The 24265-nt window shown below is 40.6% G+C and overlaps 1 protein-coding gene and 1 pseudogene across 1 annotated transcript in view; both read right to left on the bottom strand.

Annotated features, from left to right (window-relative positions):
* Window positions 1-3553: 3553 nt before the first annotated feature.
* The window catches only part of LOC140236631 (MAM and LDL-receptor class A domain-containing protein 1-like), a 51607-nt gene continuing 30895 nt past the window's right edge, over window positions 3554-24265 (bottom strand). The window contains exons 12-20 of the mRNA XM_072316551.1: window positions 23372-23626; window positions 14840-15108; window positions 12669-12768; window positions 12200-12331; window positions 9611-9870; window positions 6917-7142; window positions 5824-6116; window positions 5214-5305; window positions 3554-3863 (exon numbers count right to left, since the gene is read on the bottom strand). Coding sequence (XP_072172652.1) covers window positions 3554-3863; window positions 5214-5305; window positions 5824-6116; window positions 6917-7142; window positions 9611-9870; window positions 12200-12331; window positions 12669-12768; window positions 14840-15108; window positions 23372-23626 — 1937 coding nt within the window. The remainder of the gene's footprint in view (window positions 3864-5213; window positions 5306-5823; window positions 6117-6916; window positions 7143-9610; window positions 9871-12199; window positions 12332-12668; window positions 12769-14839; window positions 15109-23371; window positions 23627-24265) is intronic.
* Window positions 21620-22879, bottom strand: LOC140237035 (uncharacterized; annotated as a pseudogene).

Raw genomic sequence — 24265 nt, 5'->3', positions numbered from 1 at the left:
GGATGAACATCTATACCAAAACACCACTTCAGGTCTACAAGGGCGTTATACCTCCAGCGACTTTGAACAGTATTAAATGCTGCTCAACTGCTTAAGTCAATCTTCACTTTCTGTTTTGAACAACAGGAATAGAACGGTCATCCTTGCATTCGAATACATTATTATTGTGCAAACTATCATGCAGAGAGAAGACACCAACATTCAGGACCTGTTCATTTCCAGCGCGTTTTTTCGTTGACATTATACCATAATCAGATGGCGATTTGAATGTTGTTTGTAAGATTAAATTATGAAAACCATGAGCAATTAACTATCCAACACAGAGTTAGTTGAATGGCAATTTCAGTGGATAATTACATTATGTATAAAATTATTAGATGGACAATATCATGTACAGCTATGTGAAACCCATTGGCAAAAGCGAACCCAAATTTAATGTAGACCTACTTCAAGCGACTCAAAACTGTTAATCACATCCCCGAACACCTCAAACCAAGAGAGCATGCAGAATTAACAGATGGCCCGCCTTTGGAACAGTTCACATTCATTCGAAGTCATTAGATACATGTAATGGCTCTACAGAAATTGGAAGCATATTTTCCCAAACCACATTCAGAACTACAACTACGGGAAGTTCGCATTTCTTGTTCAGCATGTAAGCACATCGGTGTTAACTATACAAAGCAAAACTTCCTTGGATCCAACAGCTATCATAATTGGAAACTACTGAAGGATAGCCCGTTGTTGAAAAATGTTAAGTAGTGCCACATAAAACTTCAATCACTTTCAGTACTGACAGGGGCTACCTTCTGGCGTCCATAAATGGGAATCCAACACCTTTCTTTATTTTTGCCCCTCCAGTTTGAGCAATCAAAATGTAGCATATTAAGCACAGTAAACCCGGCACTTATAAGAAGAGCCCACGCAACTTTGGTCTATGGCATTAACCACCTTACCACACGAAGATATAACAACTCGGGGCTATTTGATATGATTACATAATATTCGAAACATTACTTTTCCACCACTGACTGCTAAACGCTACTTATCATTCCTTTGAAACTGGAATTTAAAGTCTCGTCAATTGAACAGAGCACACTCGTGGGAGCACAGAAAGCTCGAGGGTTGCTGTAGATACAGCACATCCATGAACATAAATGTCATGAAAGGCACAAATTTAGACAATGTCAAGACATCTCCATGTTTGTTTGTATTGTTAACATGTCAATCCGTAGACTTCAAGAGCAGCGCTGCACATCGCCCTGCTTCCGTATTAATGATGCGAAACGGATTGAAATTATATCATTTTATTTCACATACATATTACTGTACATTGCATCTAAAAAGATGTGGAATGATGAAGATATTAATGATACTTCACAAAGACAAACATATACGGACTCACTTTTAGGCATTCATTCGGAGTTCAGTTACATGATATTCGGACACTTAAACGAGTACATACATCAAGCACCAGTACATCGTACAGTGTATATACCTTCTCGGTGATAACATGATGTTTGTAAAAAAGAGCAACTACCTACTAAACCTATCAATACAACTACTATTTCTAGTAATAAAAAAGAACTATAACAATAATCACTGTAATAATAATAATAATAATAATAATAATAATAATTATTATTATTATTATTATTATTATTATTATAATTATAATAAATGAAAAACAATACCAACAACAATTGTCTTATTCATCCACGATGGTCGTTTTTAATATTCAAGTCTTAGCGCTACTCTTCCTGTAAGCCCAGCACCACCCCGTGCATAATTCATGTACATATTTAACCCTATTCTAACCGCAACGCGCAAAGATTTTGCCGCGTCGTTTCACGACTTTTTTCATTGAAGTCTTCCGCATATGTTGAGACCAAATTTGCGACGTCCGAGTACACCGTTCTGAAGTTACGTAATGTTATGCATATGCATGTCAACCCGAAAACAGCTCAAATTCATGATATCGTGTGCAAATTGAATGCAAATTGTGATTTTTTGTTAAATTGATATAAATTAGATTATTTCAACTTTTAACCATTTAAATTAATCAATTCTAGTGTAGATAAGCCTGAAAAGGTGCCTACAACAAATTTTTGCAAAAAAAAAAACAATAGAAATCAAAAGGTCGAAAAAACAATAAAATACATAAGAAATCAACAAAACAATAAAAAACAAAAGAAATTGATTTTGATTGTGCCATTTTTTTACATGAAAATTGTTTGACATGTCTTGAGGAATTTCGACACAAAATGTTAGCAATACCTCAGTCTTTTTAATGGAGTTTTAGGTGAAACTATGATTTCATGCACAAATTTGCATAATTAATTTATTGAAAATAGAAAGGCAATATTTTTCTATTGTATGACCATGTAATCTTGTAGTTGACATCCAGCTCTATCTTCAGGCAAAATTTCGCGGCGATCGCGCGAGCGGTGGCCGAGATCTGAAGGGGGGGGGGTCAAATTGACCCCCCCCCCCCCCCAGTAAAAACTTGGTCTCAAATAGCCCAGTTAGAATAGGGTTAAAGAAGGCCACTGTTTTGTTAAGCATAGTCTCAAAGGATGACTGCACTGACTGGGATTTGAACCCTGGCCCTTACAGTTCAAAATCCAAAGCCCTGTCCAATACCTAATTCTGCTCACACAATACATGAATTGTTTTGTTGTTTGATATGCACAATTCTTTGATTTCACAATTTATCAACATAATGATGAATAGAAAACAAAAGTTAATGGCCATTTTCTTTTCATAAACTCTACTAAGAATAACTTCTGTACACACCAGAAGGGAAAAAAAAACATAGATACAAATATACAAAATACATGAGAGCCTCTCAAAAATAACAGGTACAATGTGTTACACTAAAAGAGAATAAGTCATGAAAGCAATGTGGAGTGGTAATATAAACAAACATAGCAACAACAGAGTATTGAAACATATAGCAGCCTTACAAAAGAGAGAAAACAGACAGAGAAATTACACAAGACGACAGAAAGACACATTTCCAGACAGACAGACAACATAAACATCATATTGACATGAACAGAAATATGGACAGACAGACACATTACACATAGAGACATACAGTCAGACAAGCAAACCCAACAGGGAAGATAACACAGATAAACATCAAAACAAGCAAACAAAAAATCTAAGACAGATGTGATATTTTTATCACATGGAGACGCAAACTGCCAAGGATATACCGGCGGAAAAACGAAACAAAACAAACACAAATCGCTGAAATACATGTACACATATCTTAAAAACACAGAGAGAGAGATAGAGAGAGAGAGAGGCAGACAAAGAGAAATACAGACATACAGATAAAACAGGAAAGGAAGAAATGCAGACAGATAGTCTGAAACAATGCCAAGAACACTCGTTCAGAAGGCAAGAAGTGGTTTCTATTTCACTTCTAGCATGATGCACATATCCCCTTTCCAGGGCTCACTGTCACCATTTAATGCGTTCATGTACACAGAACACGATGGCTGTATTACGGCGGTTCTTCCCCAGCCTCCGTTGGTGGCGCAAGTCATATATTTTTCTGTAGATCGTCCGGTACGCCGGTCGCTATGGCGTTACTTGACTCGGGATCCAGGGACGAAATCGTAGGGATTTCGACAGCCTCTTTCTTCTCCTCGTTCACGAAGGCGACATCGTGCCGTTTGTAGTTCAGCTCCGTCACCCTCTGCGTGCATCGCCGGGCCATCGACAGGAGTCGTGCGCGATAGAGGAAGCACACGACACAGAGTGCGACGACGACGATGATGACAAAGAGTGTCACTCCCGCCGCCATGCCCCCTGAACCACGACTTCGGCGCGACACCGGTGCAGGCGTCTGCCTGGTGGACTCTGTTGGAGTAGAAGTGCAAGCAGCTTGTGGCATTCAGTCTTACAGGTTATTGTCGAAGTGTATTCCCATATGGTGACCCCTGAGTATCAGTGAATTTCTCAAACCCACCATCTAACACAAGAATGATTTTAGTTAAATAGTTCTTTAATGAAAAAAAAAAATCATACCAATATCAATATCCTGTATTATTTTTCTTTATACATGTATTACATTAAATCTTGTATCAATTACGTCATACCGGCATACCCTTCCAACAATAAGAGAACAATGCACAGCTGCACTTTTTCCCCTCATTCTTCCCTCCCTCTCTCTTTATCGCCACTCAGTGAGTGGTGACTTGTATATTATATTCTTACAATGTTGTATTGTTAAGGCAATCATTTCTGAGGCCATTGTCCTCATCAGGAGTTTGCTCTTGATGATGGTCTCCTGAGTTTCTGAACATCAAAAATTGCCTAATTTGTCTTTGAGCAATAGATAAACTGTAACTTATGTTTGCATAAATGTATGCACAAAATACTGTAGTTTGTTTATTTTCATTTTGTATTGTGTCAGGGGAAAAAGTTGAATATATGAATAAATATCATTTATTTGCTTTAACTGCAAGATTCAAATTGTACTGTGCTCAATTAGTTTGTTCAATTGACTTTTGTATTTCATTTATGTATGAAAAAGAAATTCAGAAATAAAACCAAAATCAAAAATCAATCAAATCAGGAGTAATCATGTTGATGAATATTGTGCATTTTGTTTATGGCTGTATCTAAGAACTTTGAATCGCTTCCTCAAGATCCAAACCATCTATCTGCTGAGCATCTACACTAATGTGTGAATTACGTTTCTTTTTATCTTTTTTCTTTTTTCACGAATAGCAAAAGTAAATGTCATGAGCAGGTGTCTTCACTCCGGGTGCACGTCACGAGACCGATACCCACAAGTCATACAGCTCACGAGCCATAGAGCTCACAAGTCATACAGCCCATGAGTTATACAGCTCACGAGTCATACAGCCCATGAGTTATACAGCTCACGAGTCATACAGCCCATGAGTTCGACACTAAGCTAACAAGGCCCACGAGACCGACACATTAAGGAACTTGTAGGCTGTTTTTACCAAGTGTCGAACTCATGGGCTTAACCGCTTTATTTGCCTAGTGTCAAACTCATTGGCTGTTTGACTCGTGAGCTGTAGGCCTACGACTCGTGGATCTCTTTTCAATGTCGAACTCGTGGGCTGTATGACTCGTGGATGTCGGTCTCGTGGGATGACCCCTTCACTCCCCTAAAACAGATGACAATCAAAATTGACAGCAAGTTTTAATTGTACACTCATTGTAACCCACCCAAGGATCTGCAGGCTTCCGACGAAACGATCAGGTTGTCAATAGCAACCACTGCACCATCGGCCGGTGGTGGCACAGCAATACTAATCTGTCAGAAGATACAAACATAGCACCATGAAAGAATCGCATCAGAATTTGAGATACCCGTGAGACCTATCTGGACTGGTGGTTTATGTCACATCATGTTTGTTGTATTGGTGACATTTCATAAAGATGTGCAATCGCACAGAGACAACGTAGTTTAATACTCTCTGACCTACTCTATGAAATTATTATTTTTAGCAGTAGAAGTCCCGGTTAGAAGTCGTGGTAGAGAAAGTAATGGTAGTAGTATCTGTATTTCTATCAATATCATCATTTTTACCATTATCATGATCATAAAAGTTAGAAAACGCCAACTATCATAGATCATCTTATTACAACACCAAAGTGGTTTACAAACTCATATCATGGTGTATTCATCGAGTGGCGAGTACACGGAGATTGAAAACTGTTTGAAAAATTATTCATAATGATGTTCACCAACGACAAACATAATGATTAAACATACGGCGATACACAACATTTAAGAGATGTTGAAAAGGTGATACTTGCTCGAAGTCGTACCTGATAAACGACAAATGGTCGAAGCATTTTAGACGAGAGAAGCGACCACGTGGTCATCTTCCACTCCGTCATGTTCTTGTCGCTCAGCGAGCCGACGAATCGCTCATTTCCGCCTTTTTCCAACGCTGACACAACGATCGTCTGCGCACTGTTGCCTTGGATAAAGTACTCAAAGCTGACGCAGAGGTCGCCCTTGGTTGGAGACACGTTCAAGTGGCGGGAAAGAAATTTCGACTGCTGCTTGGTGTTGGTCGATGATGGTGCTGACGTCAAATACATGAAGGAGTTTGTATCTGCCAAGACAGGAGGAAGTAAAAATATATATAAATATTTTTTTTTCTTCTTGCAATACCACGAAGGGTAAAGTCAACAATCCCTCTGCATGTCGTAAGATGCTGTTAAACTGACAAGTGTCTATTATACCAAATGAATTACTCTGTACAAGAAGAGATAGTGACGTGACGATTCTAGGAGAATTTAAAACGTCGCAGTCAAACACATCTGAAATAAAAGACTAGGGTAGCTCAATTACAAAAGAATAATTATGACATGAGAGGTTTTGTTTTGGTTTTCATGCAAACAAACAAACCAAACAAAACAAAACAAACAAAAAAACCCTAGAATAAAAAATACATTGTGCCCATTGTGGTCCACGACGGGTTAACAGCAACATGCTCAAATTCTTGTGCAACATCCTCAAAAGCCAGCAACATGTTGTGCAATATCCTCAAGAATTTACAACAGAATCAAAATAAAATGTATTCAAACATGTGAAAACCTGTGCAAAACATTGGAAACATCAAACTACTTGGTTCTTAGGATATTTGTGTGCAAAACATGAAAGAGAACATTGAATGCAAGCAGCACAACGAGAGATAAGCTGCGAAATATTGCGTACTACTTGCTCATGATGTGCGCAATTTCTGCAATATTTTCAGATTCTACGCTTGCAACATGCTCAAATTTCAAGTTGTGGACCATCCTGGTACCGCACTGAGCTCGTAGTAAATTCCACGCAGAGCGAAGAGCACGGAGACATATATTGGCTTTGCAATGAGACGTCTTGTAAATATGTACAGCTATAAATGTATACCTGTTGATCTGCTGGCGAGAGGATAGTTGCGTCTAAAGACCGCGTCATACCACTTCCAGTCGACAATGTTTTGGCGGGAATTCTCCGACCCACACTTGACTGGGCCCAGCTCGAAGTCGCAGGACATTTCCGAGGGAAGATCGATGCATGGATGGGGTAGGATGATGATGTCATCCACGGCTACATCAGCCTTGTATCCTCTCGCGCCAAACGCCTTAAATTGTAGCTGAAAATAAAAGGAATAAAAGGATGTATGGAATTGCATGGAATGAATTGCGGGGAAAATACGCTTCATGTTTAGAATAGAGGAAACCTCTGGAAGATTTTCGGACTTTTGAATTTGAACATCTTTAACCCTAACAGGGCCGGGGGGGGGAAGAATCCGCCCCCCTCGACGTTTCGGGCTATAATTCTGGAACGCAAAAAGGCCTTGTCGCGAGGCTTCTTGACTTTCTTTGTTCAAGTCTCGCGCAACCTTTGAGACCAAATTTGCAACGTCCGCGCATACTTTTTCGAAGCCACGCCCACTTTTGTAACGGCATGTCACCCCAAAACGGGCACAATTTTGTGATTTTGTGTACATTTCCTGTGGAAAACAATGCTTTGTCATGAAAGTCATAACAAGCTGATTATTTTTACAATAAATCACTTTCATTGATTAATTTTATGCTAATTATGGTAGAAAAGTGGTCAAGAAATACTCATCCTACTAAGCGCTATGTTAGATAAGACATCATGATAGTCCATTGACGTCAGTGTAAATGACAGACACATTTTGCTCTTTTACGAGAAATGTCACTTTTGTCACTTGCTTCCTTTTGCCAAAGTAGGGCAGTATACATGTGAACTTGTTAACCAAGTGGTATACTACAATGTCCTATGACATTACTACATTACTGGAATTTTTATGTGAGCTGTCTATGTCATCATCCTCGTTCAGTGTAATGTAAGTACCTGGCCCCATACCTGGCCCCATAGTGTCTGTGCCACAAATGTGATATGTTACATAGTTTATACGTTTGCATTCTAAAATCCTAGTAAGTATTGTTCATATAGTATCAGCATCATATATCAATGAGTAAAATGTACAATAGTATATAGAAGAATTTAAAATGAATATGTTTTATTGGTATAACAAATTGGTGCTGTTCTTGTTTTGTTCCAGTGTTCCACGTCTTACAAGCTTGGCTTTTTTAGTGGAACACCGTTTTCCATCATTGTGATTATTTACTATTTTTGTTGCCATGGCAAAGTGCATTGTTTCTTTTTTACGACATCATTCGTGTATATACTTTATACTGTATTTAAAAAATCATTTATCAGACAAGTGTAAGAGAAACGAAAAAAAAAATGTATCACTTTGGATCATGTCAACTTTCTCTCTTCTTTTGATGGAAATAAATAAACTATCGAATTGAATTGAATTGAAAGTAGGGGTTTTCAGAGTACAATGTACTTGTATTTGGTTTGTCTGCTCCAGGACCAGAATAGGTTCGAAAAAAAAATGTATACATAGCTCTATCTATTCATGTAATATAAGATAATATAAAATTATTCAAATTCAAGAAATTCTTCCGTCGAAATTATATAAATCGTCTGGAATGCCCTTCAAACAATAGTAGCATGGGGTTGTTTGTTTGGAGTACAGTATATTGTGAAGCAGCTGTCGTGGCTGAGCGCGTAAGACCACGTGGATAAGACCGTGGGCGTCCATGCAAGCCAGAGGTTCGAGTCCTCAGTTCATTTGGCAGGGCACTTCGTCCTCACTGCCAAGTCTTTGAGAAGATACTTGGAGCCGTCAGACCCTTGTGTGGGAAAGTCATACCCTATACATGCACGTAAAAGAACCCACTTCACTACTCTTGTAAAGAGTATAAAGGGAGAAATCCTGGTGAAGACTGTTAGTGTTCAAACACAGAAAAACTGGCTGATATACTCGGGTGGTGATGTCTACGCGTTACAGTCTCTATGTTTAACTTTCACTTCGCGGCACACTGGGTAATTACCGAAGAATTGATATCAATGAAAAAAGAAGAAGAATGACCAAGGTACTGTCCCCTTGGCTATTATAATGCTCAGTGCCTATAATTTGCGGCAAAGAAAGAAGTTATTTTACCTTACCCCGTTTCATGAAGATGCATTAAATCGATACTTATCACCAAACATTTTTTTTTTTTTTTTGGGGGGGGGGGGGGGAGAAAAACCATATAATTCAACATTGTAAGCCTCCTATGGTGTCCGGAATCGACCAATATTAGACAGCAACGTTCATCTGCAGGTATCCTGCTACACAGGTATCCTGCTCGGTAGGTCTACTGTTCTTTAATCCCGACGGCGTATTACTGACAAGACTCGTTATTCCGAAGGTTCGTAATTCCGAAAATGAAAAAAAAAAAAGAAGAAAAGGTTCATTGTTCCGATGGTTCGTTATTCCGAAAATGAAATAAGGTTCGTTATTCCGAAGGCTCGTTAATCAGAAACGATCCTGATTACTCCGAATTAACAAACCTTGGGATCATAACCGACCTTTAAAACAAAGCCGCATATGTTCGGACTTTCGAACCCTAGGTCACTTTCGGATTTACGAACATGTAGGTATAATGTAATAAGGGATTCGTGTGCTTTGCAATAGCCAACTTTATTTCATTTACGGATGAACGAACTTTTAGAACGAAACGTCACTCATAAGCTCACCACATAATCACCGCTGACATCAAGGTCGACATTGACCGGAATCCACGAGTCCTTTTGCTTCCCTTCCGCAGTGAAGAGTGTTGTGGCAGCGAACTGGGCGGGCTCTCGCAGGATGACCTGGAATCGCCTCGTGTCGTTGCCCGATGCATGATAGTAGAACCGGAGGCACTGCTTGCCCGTGAAGTGTACCCAAGGGGATGACATTGCGTTTTCCTCGAAGGGATAGCTGGGCTGTGATGCCTCGTAATACATGTAATGACCTGTATGGGAGCAGTGAAATGTCATACGATAATGTTTGAGAGAGCAAACCTAACAGCCTTACGATAAACATAATGTGTTGAAATGACATATTCAGCTATGTAAAATAATATATTACTTTATTACTTATATAGAGAGGTCATAACATTTGAATACATTCAAGTACCAGAAACAAAGAGATGTCTCTATTGTCCAATCTAACGGTCTCCGGGCGTTGACGTCTATTAAAGGAGACCTCCAGATGATTTTCAGACTTTTACATTTGAACAACTATAAATTGGTTATACCGGGTACAGAGTTTCAGAATTTATAGTGATTGGGATGAGAAAAAAGAATGTTTTCAAAATTTATAACAAATCACTATGAACAAGGATGATGACATGACAGCCTCACTAAAGGAATGCACAAGTTGGGGCTCAAGGAAGCAGAACAAAAGAAGAAGGCATGCATACATTATCCACGGGTGAACTTGCAAACTGGCAGTATTGTAATGGGAATTACACTGCTACATTTCTGAAATATGTGAGGCTCCTATGTCATCATCATTGTTCAGTGTAATTTGTTTAAGGTTTTTCAAAGGATTTTTCTCTGCTCAAGGACCACAATAAATTCCACAAATCTACACATGGAGCTGTTGATTTATGTACTACATGATGTGAAATTATGAAAATCGTCTGGAATGCCCCTTTAAAGTGAAAAAAAATGATTATAGGTAGGCTTCATTGATCAATTTAAGCACGGTACACGCCAAAGCCTGCGGCAGGGCTGCCAAAAGTTTCTCATCGAAATCAGAGAGATCTTGCGATATGTGCTGACAAGAAATTTACTCCTGCAACAGTTGCTCCGGTCTTATTTTCTCCGCGGACTAATAGGGTAACGATCATATAGAGTTGATAGGGTTTTAGGTTTAGATTGATGTGAGGATTAGGATTAGGGTTAGAGTTATGTTTGTTGGTAGAATTTATGTTGAGCTATATCCAATAGCGCGCAGATATTTCACAGGAGCAATATTGCTGCAGGAGCAAATACCATGGAACGGTTTATGCACTGAAGGGGCATTATCGTTCCATACAAGGGAGCTTTTCACATTCCTCTAGAGGACAAGAGGGATTATAGTTATCATGGAAACCATCCAGACGTCCTTATCCGACTGAGCAGTACGATCATAAAAACAGCATAAAGATATATCAAAACATGAAGAAGCTATCACAAAACAACAAACAAACAATCAATGATGTTTACATAGTCCTGGTGCAATATGAAAGAAGAGGTCATGGCTCTCCAATTATTAACATAATTAATTGGGTTTACATTCTGCCTCTGGTAGTACAGTACTTACGCCGTACATGATTCGACTAAAATACTTGCAATTGTCTCGCATTGTGATACATGAAATGCGTTTTTCATTTCGAAAAAAACAGGTTTTGCATTCGGCATTTCTTAACCCTAAAAGGGCCGGGGGCGGAATCCGCCCCCCCCCCCCCCACACGTTTCGCGCTATAATTCTGTAACGCGAGAAGGCCTCGTCGCGAGGCTTTTTTGACTTTCTTCGTTCAAGTCTCGCGCAACTTTTGAGACCAAATTTGCAATGTCCACGCATACTTTTGCGAAGCCACACCCATTTTTGTAATGGAATGTCGCCCCAAAACGGGCACAATTTTGTGATTTTGTGTACATTTCCTATGGAAAACAGTGCTCTGTCATGAAAGTCATAAAAACCTGATTATTTTTCTTTCATTGATGAATTTTATGCTTATTATGGTAGAGTGGTCAGTGACAATTTCCAATGAAAAAACAAAGAAAAAAATCAAAGTTGAAAAACAATGAAATACATACGAAATTCTGAAAACAATAAAATGCATAAGAATTGAAATGAGTTTTGGAAGTTTTTGTGATGTACAATTGTTGAATACAGTATGCTAAAACAAATTTACAGATCAAAAATTAGACTCTCAATGCTTTTAATTAGGCTAAAATATGACCTTGAGCTTAATTTGCATAATTAATTTATTAAAATTAGATATTGATTGTTTCAAAAAATCTTATGACACAATCTTGTAGATTATGACGTGGATCTCACGCATGCAAAATTTCAGCGCGATCGCACCACCGATGGCCGAGATCTCAGGGGAGCCAAAAAAGCCCGACCCTTTTAGGGTTAAAATACAAGAATATAATCATCAATTTCCTTGTCTAATTTTTCTTTTGAAAAACTGCTCTTTTCACACTGTTAAGAGTACTAACTGCAAACGTATTATGTACAGTCTTACACATAGGGCCTAAGTGTCTTTTTTTAATATTTTATGTTCTTACAATATTGAGAAATCTTACCTGTTGCGTTCCCAAAGGTGTGATCGGCGTGAGGCCCAGTTCCCTTGGAGGGTGTTTCTCCGCTGTGCCAGATCCATTGACCCTTTCGGTAGCCACACATCCCATCTTCAAAGTCACAAGACCCGTCTTGCTCTTTGGATAAATCACATTGATGAATGACGAAGATGACGATGACTATTTCATTTCAATTCACTTCATTTCATTTCATTTCATTTCATTTCATTTCATTTCATTTCATTTCATTTCATTTCAAGGGGAAGGGGGTGTCAAATTGACACCCCCCCCCCAGTAAAAACTTGGTATCAAATAGCCCAATTAGAATAGCGTTAGATACCTTTAACCCCCTCCCCTCCCCTCCCCCCCCCCCCCCCCCAAAGAAAAAGGAACACGAGGGGAGAGATAACCCCCCTCGTCCCCATATCCGTCCCTGGTTTTAGATCTTCTCATTTAGCGAAGGGGACATTCTTACCCGGTCGTCTCCTGCAAGTTCCATAATATACACGAACATCATCAATTGCAGTTATCATTCGGCTGTAATATGGCCAGGGAATCACCGCTTCGAAGATAATCTATTCAAAGAAAGAGGAACAGGAAAAGTTCATGTTTAAGTTCACAAACACACACACACACCCAAACACACACACACACACACACACACACACACACACACACACACACACACACACACACAGACACACACACAAAGAAAGAAAGTTTGCAAAATACTTTAAAAACGAAATACTAGTAGTTGTATAGTGGATGCTAGGCCACACACTAGAGTTACTTGGTGGCCCAGAAAGCTCTGATTGCTATTTTTTTTTTAACATGAAGAACAAAAATAAATGATGTCTGGTACTTCCTAAACGAAGTGGTTTTGGGGGATTGTTCCAGCATATACTTTCCCCATTCTCTCTCGCAGATCTCAAATATATTTATCGAGCTCTAGAGAAGAGCTCGGTTACAGAGTTCCAATTCGCACACGAGGCGGAATATCTGCTCTTGGAAGGGATAGAATTCTCAAAATTTGGTAGAAGGCCGATTCGTGCTCGCATCAATACCCTAGCAGCAGAGGTAATACGTGTAGGTCCTATTTGACAAGCACCTCATATCCATTATATTTAGCAATAGTTAGAACTGAAATGGTCTGAACAAATCGAAACTGTAAGTAAACATACCCAGAAAAGTGTTTGCATGATAAAGAGAGTGAAAGTTTTTTTTTTGGTTTTTTTTTGCCCCAACAATCCTTAAAGTTTCTCTATAACAGTCAAGTGTTACCACGATTTGATTACTGTTCTGTTGTTTGGTCGAACAGATTTCAATTTTATACAACTTTGAGCTAGGAAACTACACACTTTGAGCTAGGTGCACCGGGCGCGCGCTCCCTCTTCATTTTTTTTAAATTAAAACAAAGAAAAAAAATGGGGGGCCTCTTGCGCCCCCTCCCTTTAATTATGTAAAGACGCCTCCCCTTTACGGAAATCCTGGTTCCGCCCCTGCATGAACATCACACAAGGCAAATAGACAGTGGAAGCATACGTGTGCTGTGATTGTCACAAATGTAGCCCAATCGTATCTTCTTTACTTGAACGAAACAAGCTAAATTATCTAATCAGATCAGCTTCTTACATTTTATTCATTCAAAAGATTGTTAAAACAAAGTTGTTACTTTTTTGTTACAAAGTTGTAACACAACCAAATTTTTTCCTGTGATATCTAATCATTCCTGCAGACTAGTGATTTAATTGATGTTTCGGCATTCTGGTAAACTCTTGTTGTGGCATAATCAATATGCACTGTATTGTTTATGTCACAAAGCAATGTACAGTATATATCTCTATGTTTTGCTTTTTTTTTTAATGTGCATAATTATGTTCATCAACATCTTTCAGGGCTCCATGGAAGACCACTTCTTTAATACTAGTGAATGGGTTACCCTGACAAAACAATAAAAGTAAATAGATAAATAAATAAAAAGTTATTGCAACTACCTAGCCAATCATTTTCTTTCCATCTCTACAAGAATTCAAATTCTTGCTTTTTTCGAAAAGACTTTTATTCTATAGTAATTCTCTAAATACAAACTCGAAACGTGCGAATCAATATCACCAACTATGACATGTCCCAAACTTTTACTGTATAAAATACCTCGAATGTTTAATTTTTGTTTTCTTCCTGTGTAGGCATTTACACACGCACATGAATAGAAAAGGTCATCCCCTTACTTCAAAAATTATCAAAGCTATACATCGTGTTGTCATTAGGTTTTGTGGGGATGCACGTCAAGTCTTCGACACCCATGAATCATACAGCCAAAGAGAGACACAGCCCCAGAGTCATACGGTCTATCAGGTCGATTAAGCAAATAAGGCCCAAGAGACCGACATGTTAAGCCCCGTGTTTTAATGTCGAAATCGTGGGCCGTTTTGCTTAGTGTCGAAATTATTGCCTTCATTTGTCTATTGTCGAAGTCGTGGTGCATTGGCTGTATGCCTCTAGGGCTGTATGACTTATGGATCTCTCGTGAATGTTGAACTCGTGGCTGTATGACTCGTGGGTGTTAGTCTCATGGGATGAACTCCTTGTGGGGGAGGGAGAGGGAAGGGTGAGGCGGAAGAGCTGTGCAGTCTTCGTAATATTTACATTGAAGGGTCTTTCAGAGGCCGGGATATCCACCCGTGCTCCTCGCCACCTCTTTAGCGTCCAATAGTAGGCTAATGCTGGGTCGATAGTTCTCGTCTCGCCGTATTCTCGCAGGTACACGTTGACAAAACCATTCCTTTCCTTGTAAGCGAAGAATTGTAAACAGCGAGGTTGAGAGGAAGGTGCTATGAGAGGAGATATTACTCTAGTGCTGTCGTACTGACGATGGTATGGATTATACCGCCGGTTGCTCGCTGCTAAAATATATCCTGGAATAAAAGGTAAAAACAGAATCGCAATCAGTTAATGCAGTATCAAAGGTTTGACTATACAGCCAGGACTGTTAAACACCATTATTTAATAATTCAAGTTTGGAAAATCATCACTAAAAAAAGAAGAAGAAAAGGAAAAATTATAACCTAGACAGAAACTACCTTTGGTCAATAATATTTACTGTCATAAGTAAGCTTGGAAATTGCCATTTATTTCATTTTCCAGTTTTGTTCGATCCTTCTCCAGTAAATAGTGTCCAAATTTGTTTCCTTTTGCCTTCGCAGGTGAAAGCTAGCACAGGTAACCGCATGTTTATGTGGCGATCACCTGGAATTTAATCTTTTTAAACTATCCTTTTCATGGTGCATGTTACCATAGTTAATGCATGCAAATCAGATGCTGACGTACGCGTATCGCTAATATTAGGGAGTTTTCGCTACACGACGGGAAGACCGAGAATACGCGAAAGCAATCAACTGTGACAGTCCCCGTACTCAGACTCCCGTCCCCATATCTAAGCAGTTTCGCTTTCTTGTACAGGACGGAGGCGTATGGACAAGATCGCTGATTGCCGGCTGGCTGGCTGGCTGGCTGGCTGGCTCAATCCTGCCCAGCATCGCGACCGAACGCTATTTTGGCCGAATACCATACTCGCTTTCCCGAGGACCGGACGTTTCTCGGATTTGATCATGCGCAGAAGCAGATTTTGCACACGGCACGCTCAACTACCGACCGCGTTGTGCTTGCGAAAATTTGCTATTGCCCTTTCGTTATTGTAATTTTGTATAATGTTTCGCGTATGTTTAGGAACTCAAAGGGTTACCCTGTAGCATCGGCGGAAGCTTTTCTGTGCCACGCCCAAAGTGCTACGTTGGGCAAGGTATAAAATTGCCGTCCACTCTACACGTCTAATCATTACGTTCTTTGCTTTCAGCCCGTTAAGTTGCTATTGAGTTCGTGTCAAGTCTTAAGTTTTAGTTACGCAGCCGTCATATCATTTTCGCCTTATGTTAGTCTGTTTCAAGACGTGCAACAACTCCTTCTCTTCTATTGGCCTTAGCCGACACCAAGTTTGTATTGGCAGAGTCTTCATCCTGCATTTTAATGTGGAAAACTCACCTTTGGTGGTTAACTCAATTCATTTTGTATTAATGATTATGAAAATGGTGAATTATGTTACAAAACCAAGAAGTTATAATAGAATAACGGTTGTACTTGAATAATAGAGTATAAATTATGGTAAATGATGGAAGGTTTAATCAACGCATTAATTTTGAAGTAATGTCTTAACCCTAATCAGGCTGGGCTTTTTTGGCTATGCTATATCTGGGGGGGGGGGGGGCGGATTCCGCCCCCCCCCTTCAGATCTCGCCTATGGAACGCGCGATTGCGCCGAAAATCGGCACACGCGACGCCCGCAACGTATTCTATCAAAATGTATGGTTGCTTTCTCCGAAAAATTTTTCTTATATTTTATATTAATTAATTATTGTAATTTATGCATAAAATCAGTTTTGGGCTCTAAATCACTTATTAATGCTCCAATTAAGCTAATTTCTTTTTTAAAATGTTTCTTGTATCATTCTTCTGAGACATAGGATAAAAAAAATCTGTATTGAAATTAATTTCTTATGTATTTTATTGTTTTTTTGAATTTCTTATGTATTTCTTTGTTTTTTGACCTTTTGTTTTTGTTTGTTTTTTGGCCAAAATTTGTCACAGACATTTTTCGAAGCATTATTATGCTAAAATAAATTAATTTCGGCCATTCTAAGTGAAGATTTTTATGTGAATTAATTGAAAAAACACAATTTGCATTGGATTTGTACACAAAATCACGTTTTGGAGCAATTTTGGGGTTGACAAATTTTTTTCGAACGGGCGTCGCGTCAAAACGGTATGCGCGGGCGCAACAATTTGGGTCTCAAAAGTTGCGCGATACTTGAAAGAAAAAAGTCATGAAACATTGCGGCGGGAGCGTATCGCGTTGCGAAGATATTGCGCGAAACGTCGAGGGGGGGGGCGGATTCCGCCCCCCCCCCCCCCCCAGCCTGATTAGGGTTAAATGAATCTATATACGAAGATTTTTAAAGACTCCTCATTTTTTTTTCGGGGGTGGGGGTGGATTGGGCCTCCTCTGGGAGCCCCCAGGTGGGGCATGGTGCCCATTTGAACAAATTGAGATCCCATCCACTAATGATGGTACCTGTCGCGGTAACTCTAGCTTAGAAGGCGGGGATTTATACTCCCGCCTTCACACGCGAAATCAACATTCCATCGCAAGTTTGCTCTGATTGAAATAATGTTACAGTTTACAAATCTTGACCCTTCACGTTCATGATCGACCTTATATTCTTCTGTACAAAAGAATACCGTGTATCTTATTCCCACTGGATTTATTTTCAGTGCAGCTGTAATATAGCTGGAATAATCTTTTTTTTATAAGCAAAATCTCAGTGACCTTTGACATGGATCTTTCATCTCTTATACCACGAGCGTTCCCAGCTGCAGTCACGGCTGGTAAGTGACATTCCTAGTCAAAGTTTCTCTTAACATTCCCCCTCCCCCCCCCCCCAAAAAAAAAAAATAATAATAATAATTTCATCTAAACTCTCCTTTGCATCAAAATAGGATAAACCTCCCGTTAGTCAGTACAGTGAATGTATGGGATATGAAAAACATGTTGACTTTAACTTTTAGAATGTCGACTTATTATTTAAAAAAAAAAGAATGAAAGAAAAAACAAATTCAGAACTTTTCAGAGCGTCAACGCGCGCTTTTCTTTTTTTTTTTATTCTTGACTAAACTTTTTTTTAACTTAAATGTTTCTCCATTTCGGGGTAAAAATAGCAGAAAAAAAAGGAAGGGAGGAGAGAAATGCTTAGCTGTTTTCTACAAATTCATAAGGTGGATCATATTGATTTAGTTCTAAATATATATATTATATATATTATTATATATATATATATATATAGAGAGAGAGAGAGCGAGAGAGATAGATTCAGATATAGATATAAATACAGATATAGATATACATATACATATACATATACATATAGAATGCTATGATTCCCTAGACTAGACGTTGACTAAATGTCAGATAGCGAAAAGCAACCTCATAGATACAGAGCTGTATCTAGATATTGAAAAATAGAAAGATTAAATGAGAACTTACCTGTTTGAAATTTGATCTTTATTTTACGAGGGAGTTGTAGGAAGAGAATACGTTGAGAGACCCGCTTTGCGCACGCGCAGTCATTTTTCGAAGCATCAAATGTGGCTGCTGGATATTTGAAAGATTATGGAGAACTTAGCCTCAAGTTTGAAAACTTTGGGAGGGAGAGGAGGGAATGTATTCTCTTCCTACAACTCCCTCGTAAAATAAAGATCAAATTTCAAAAACAGGTAAGTTCTCATTTAATCTTTCTATTTTACTTCTGGAGTCTCCGAAAGAGACTACATTGAGATTTTGAAGCCCAGCAGCCATATTTGTAAGAAAGATAACAGAAATGACTCTATGAATTGTCATTTACCAAAAAGGGTAAATTGTTTACCTTGTCTGGTCATTTCTTTAGTAGAGCAGTTGTGAGACACTTGCTCCCATCATCGAGCAAGGGTTTGCTGTAGAACTTTCTGAAAGTTTTTTCATTCGTCCAGCCTGCCTTCTCAAGGATGAACGAAACTGGCAAGTCTGCTCTGTGTGCAGCTGACGTCGCAGCTGCTCTTGTTGAGTGAGCCTTATATTTTAAGTGTCGATTCCTGCCGCTGCCATAACATCTTTGATCCACCGGGAGATGGTTTGTGACGTTACTTTCGCATGGGGTCTGCGAAAACTAATAAAGAGCCGGCGCTCTTGACCTCGAATTTCCTCAGTCCTCCGCATGTAGGCTTTGATGTAGTTGACAACGCACAATCGACGGTCTGGGGGGGTAGGCTCTCATGCTCAGTGTGAAGCCAGCGTTTCCCGGCCTATTTTGTTTCAGTATCTCGCTGAAATGAAATGTTACTGATGACCCCTTGAGTATCATGTTGTCCAAATTCAGGAGCTGCAATGACTGTGCTCTCTGTGTTGAGATGAGAGCCATGAGCATGCATAGCTTTTTGGTGAGATCTCATAGGCTCAGTGCATTTGCTGGTGACAGCTTTCTGAGATAGCAAAACACAATATTTACATCCAAAGTATCTACATAGCGAGGTCTTGGGGTTCGGAGATGGAAAACTCCCTTCATAAATCTTGATATCAAAATGTTGTTCCCAACTGTAGAGGCACCATCCTCAAGAACTAGGAATGATGCGAGCGCACTTCTTGCTGTGTTGAGTGCATTGTATCCAAAACCTCCTACATAAAAAAGCTCACTAAAAAATTCTAAAACAAACTGAACACTAGAGTGAAGATGGCTTTTCTTCTTGCTCTTGCCACTTCTTTACACTTCCTTAAAATGTACACACAATATTGCTTCTGGGTAGAGGCTCTCCAAGAAGCGGCCAAAATGTCCACAACTTCCTTCTTTAGTCCTGTCCTTTCGAAGGGCTGCCGCATAACGTGCAACAGAGAAGATCAATTCCATCATATAAGGGATGTGGTTCATGCGTTACAGGTTGCGTTAATAGGTTCCTACTCCTTGTAATTAGCACTGCTTCACCCTTTAACACCCTTTTCAGCTTAGGAAACCATGCCTGTGTGGGCCAATTTGGCACTACCATTATGCCTTCAGCTCTATCTGTCCTAATTTTTTGAAGACATCTTGGGATGAGACAGAATGGGGGAAAGGCATAGAATTTGAATTCTCCCCAATCCAACGTAAATGCATCGACGGCTTCTGCATTTGAATCTGGCAACCAAGTGACATATCTCTCAAGTTGCTTGTTTAGTCTGGACGCAAAGAGATCAATGTCTGGAAGCCCAAAAACTGAAACTAGTTTATTAAAGGCTTGCTTGTTAAGCATCCATTCATTTCGGTCACTGAACTTTCTAGACCTGCTGTCTGCCTCAGTATTCTCACTCCCTGGAAGGTGTGCTGCAGTAACCCAAATATTACGTTCCATGCACCACCTCCAGATGTCTCTAGCTGCACTGTCACAGTCCTTGGACTTAATACCTCCCATGTTATTCAAATAAGCAACTGCTGTTGTGTTGTCTGACCTGAGGAGGACATGAACATCATGTAAAGAAGAGCAAAAGGACTTCAGTCCAAACCCGGCTGCCAATGTTTCCAGGTAATTGATATCATTCTTTCTAGCTCTTTTCATTTCAAGATCGTTCCATCTGCCTCCTGTTTCCATGGACAGATTTGTGGCTCCCCAACCAAGCCCACTAGCGTCTGTACGCAGCTCAAGTGTAGGTCTCTTACGCTTAATAGGTGCACACTCCTCAATGACATGATTAATCCACCATTTGAGCTCTTCTTTCCCTTCTAATGACAGCTTCATAGGTCTGTCAAAATGGCCTTTGTTAGCCTTAAGGGCGGCAATTTTGTCACGTTCTAGGCATCTGTAGAAAAGAGGGCCATGTTGGACTCCAGGGAAAGTAGCTATTATCTTCCCGATAACATGTGACACCTGCCTGATTGTGGGTCTAGTATTGTCAAGCAAGTCTGAACAGACTGTGATAATGTCCTGCATTTTCTCTTCTGGCAGGGAGATAGTCATATCACCCGTGTGCAGCTTAAACCCTAGGAATGTGAGCTCTTCTTGGGGTTCTAGCATAGAATTCTCCTCGTGGACTACGAAACCTAGTTCAGACAGGAGATTAACTGGTTGCACGTACAGCCTCCTCTGCTTGTTCTATTGACTCTCCGATAATGAGAGTATCATCAAGGTAGCCTAATACTATGTGCCGCATTTCTCTCAGTGTAGCAAAAACAGGTTTCATGAGCTTGGTGAAAAGTCTGGGCGCTGTGCTGAGCCCATTTGGTAGGACTTTGAATCTGTAAAATTTCCCTTTCCATGGAAATTTCAAGAATTTTCTGTATTCAGTGTCAATTGGGATGGAGTAGTAAGCATCTCGGAGGTCGCCTGAGGCTAGGAAATCTCCTGGGGAGATTAAAAGGGCAGCTGTATGAATGTTATCCATTTTGAAGTGTTGTACGCTCACACACTTGTTCAAATCTGACAAATCAAGTATTAGTCGGACACCCCCATTTTTCTTGGGTCGTGTGAAAATGTTGGAGAGAAATTCTCCTTCTTCATGACCACATTCTTCGATAACATTCTTAGTCAGTAAGCTTGCGATCTCTCTGTCAGTACAAGCTGAATTGTGCTGGTTTGGTTTGTATTGAATGAAGGGCTTATCCCTCCTAGGGGGCACACATGCTTCTTCAAACTCAATTTTGTAACCCCTGATTGCTGCCAAAATAAATGGATCAGCTGTGATTTGGCACCATCGCCTGTAAAAAAGCCTCACTCGACCTCCGACTGCCACTGGAGCTTTCCCTGAAATACATTGCACACAATCCCCATGTACAAATACATTGGGGACTGCAGGTATGATAATGATGTGAATCGAAACTACCTACCTCTTTGGGTATGCTGGTAGTTATTTCTTGCGCTGCATTGGAGGCCTGTGCTGAGGAGCCTGTTGTGGGGGCGGCTCGCTGTGCGGGGTGGTGGCTGCTTGCTGTGACCCCACTGTGGGCGCTGACCTAAAAAAGGCCTCCTACTACCGCCGGCTGTTGGTCTGTGTGTTGAAGCAGCTGAACTTGCAGTCCAGCCAGCGCTTCTGTATTGGCGCTTGGAGAAAGCTGCTCCCCTGTACGGGTGGTACGTACTAGACTGTGGCCGCGAAATTGGGTTTCTCATCACCCCTGATGCAGCTTTCTGCTCCTCTTTGAGATCTTTCATTCTCTTTCCCAATTCATCCCCGAATAGGAATTTAGTGACGGGAGTGGAAGGTTTGCAAAGATGAGAGTAAGTGGCTGCCATGTCCGGCTTGATAAGCTCTTTCCTCAACGAATTGAGTTCAAAATTGGCATTGCACAGCAACGCCAATGCGTCCTGCTGTGTGTCAGTCAGGACTGTATTAGCGCGCTCAGGCCCTTCGTCAGCGACTTCTGCACACGCTGTAACTTAGCATCTCTACTGCGTGTGTGTTGCGGTAGGTTATCCCAGATCGGGCCGTTCACCTTCGGTGTAGCGAGGTAAACACAATTGCTCGGGGCTGGATACTTAGATGCCGTCTCTTCCAACACTTTTTCTTCTAGCGGGTGGCTGATGAGGTAAGTATATAGTAGAGCTGGCTAAGTCCTCGTCCACCGGTAGCCCCGTATCACCCGGCTTGGCAAATTTTGCTGCGAGAACGGGAATTTCTTGCACGTCTGCCGCGTCTGACGCAAATTCGCCTTCTTCCCTGTTGGCTTCGCCCGTGTCACGCACGTGCGGCTCCCCGCACTGTTGAAAATCAGTTTCCATAGGAATTTCACACTGTCCGGCGCTGTGCGCCTCATCGTACGCCACAAAATGGCGCGATGCCGGTTTCGGCGTGGAATTTACACTGGGCAGCGCGTCGACCACTTTACTCAGAAGACTTTCCAGTCTCGATAGTCTGTCCTCGACATCCGAGGATTTTTCGGCCGTCTTTGGGCCCTGCTTCGATTGCGGCACTTTACCCGCCATGTTAGTACCAGAAACCGTATCCGACTTTACTAGTTTCTTTTTCGGCTTGACTTTTTTGTCTGTCGGAGAGGAACGTTCTTCGCAAACAACGTTGATGCTTTCCGCTACGCCGGGCTTAGCCGGATGATGCAGCTGTTGGAGCTGTTGTGCCTCCATCACGATGTAGCCACCACGTGACTTTCGTGGAATGAGGCCGCTAGAAGAGGCTGTGCTTGCCGCCTTGCTAAGCACCGAATAATCGTTGTACGATATAGGAAGATTGCGGAGATCTAAATTCCACTAACTGCTGGTTTCTAGAACCGTTAGTACCGCGAAAACGCGATAAAAATCAGAAATTTCGACTGCGATAGGGGAACTACGTTCGAATACTCGTGCGTAGAAAAGCGATATGACTGCGCGTGCGCAAAGCGGGTCTCTCAATGTAGTCTCTTTCGGAGACTCCAGAAGTAAAATACGAAGTTCCTACGTTCTAAATCAGCGTCAAATCAACATACATCATCTACGAAAAAAAAAAAGGAAAAGAAATATGTAACCCGAAGCACAAGGAATTAATGTTCTATGCTTTTTCCTACATAGGTAGATGGTGTATAATGAACCAGCGAATAAAAGCTACTATCCGGAAGTCGCATAAGCGTCACATCAACTTACCATCCTCGCTGTTTGTCGTTTTATCGATCGTCGGTCCCGTAAGCCGGCGCCTATGACCACCCCATGACAGTTTGTATCTATTATCGAACCTGTAATCACCATTCAGTTCTCGAAGGAATTGGCTGACAGTCCCACGTGACCAATCCATGATATCATCCGTTGCCTGCGTGAAACCACAGTCGTCCGTCTCAAAGTCGCATCGGAAGGTTTCCACAGAAGGAGGCAGAGTAGTGACTGGCGGCGATTCCGTTGAGACTAGGAGCAAGCACAATGACACAAAACAACTCACACACAATTCGGTTCCCTCAAAACGAGAAAAAACAAACAAACAAACAAACAAAAACCTGAAGAAAAAAAAATGAGAGGGTGATTTTCATTGGTCAGTTGCCATCGACCAGGGTAAAAAATACGCACGAATACTAATGTTCAAATGCGAGTTTCTTCACTTTGTCTCCCTCGACAATTTGTAGAGGGAGACAAAGTGAAGAAACTCGCATCTGAACCTTCACCCCTCTGAATAATATCTTTCTTTCATTTAACACTAATGTTATTATCACTACCATAATTTCCGTGACTGTTTGTCTCATCGGCAATAAAATCATGAATAATCCTCTGCACTTTTCTTATTCTTATCATCATTATCATCATCATCATCAATATCAAAATCATCACCATGGTGTCACCACTATAACCATCACTATTAATGTCATCAATAGATAATATTGACTAATATTTCAAAGCCGAGAACTCCAACGTAATAACCTCGAATGAACGAAACTACAACCCCGATACAAAGAACTACACGATTCCACAGCCTGCCCGTGTGGTGCCTTGGCTGGTCATCACATCATCCACGCGTGCCCCACTCTTTTCCCTGCACACAACAACCTACAC

This window comes from Diadema setosum, chromosome 13, assembly GCF_964275005.1.
Source record: "Diadema setosum chromosome 13, eeDiaSeto1, whole genome shotgun sequence".
NCBI lineage: Eukaryota > Metazoa > Echinodermata > Echinoidea > Diadematoida > Diadematidae > Diadema > Diadema setosum.
This window is presented reverse-complemented; position numbering and strand designations above follow the sequence as displayed.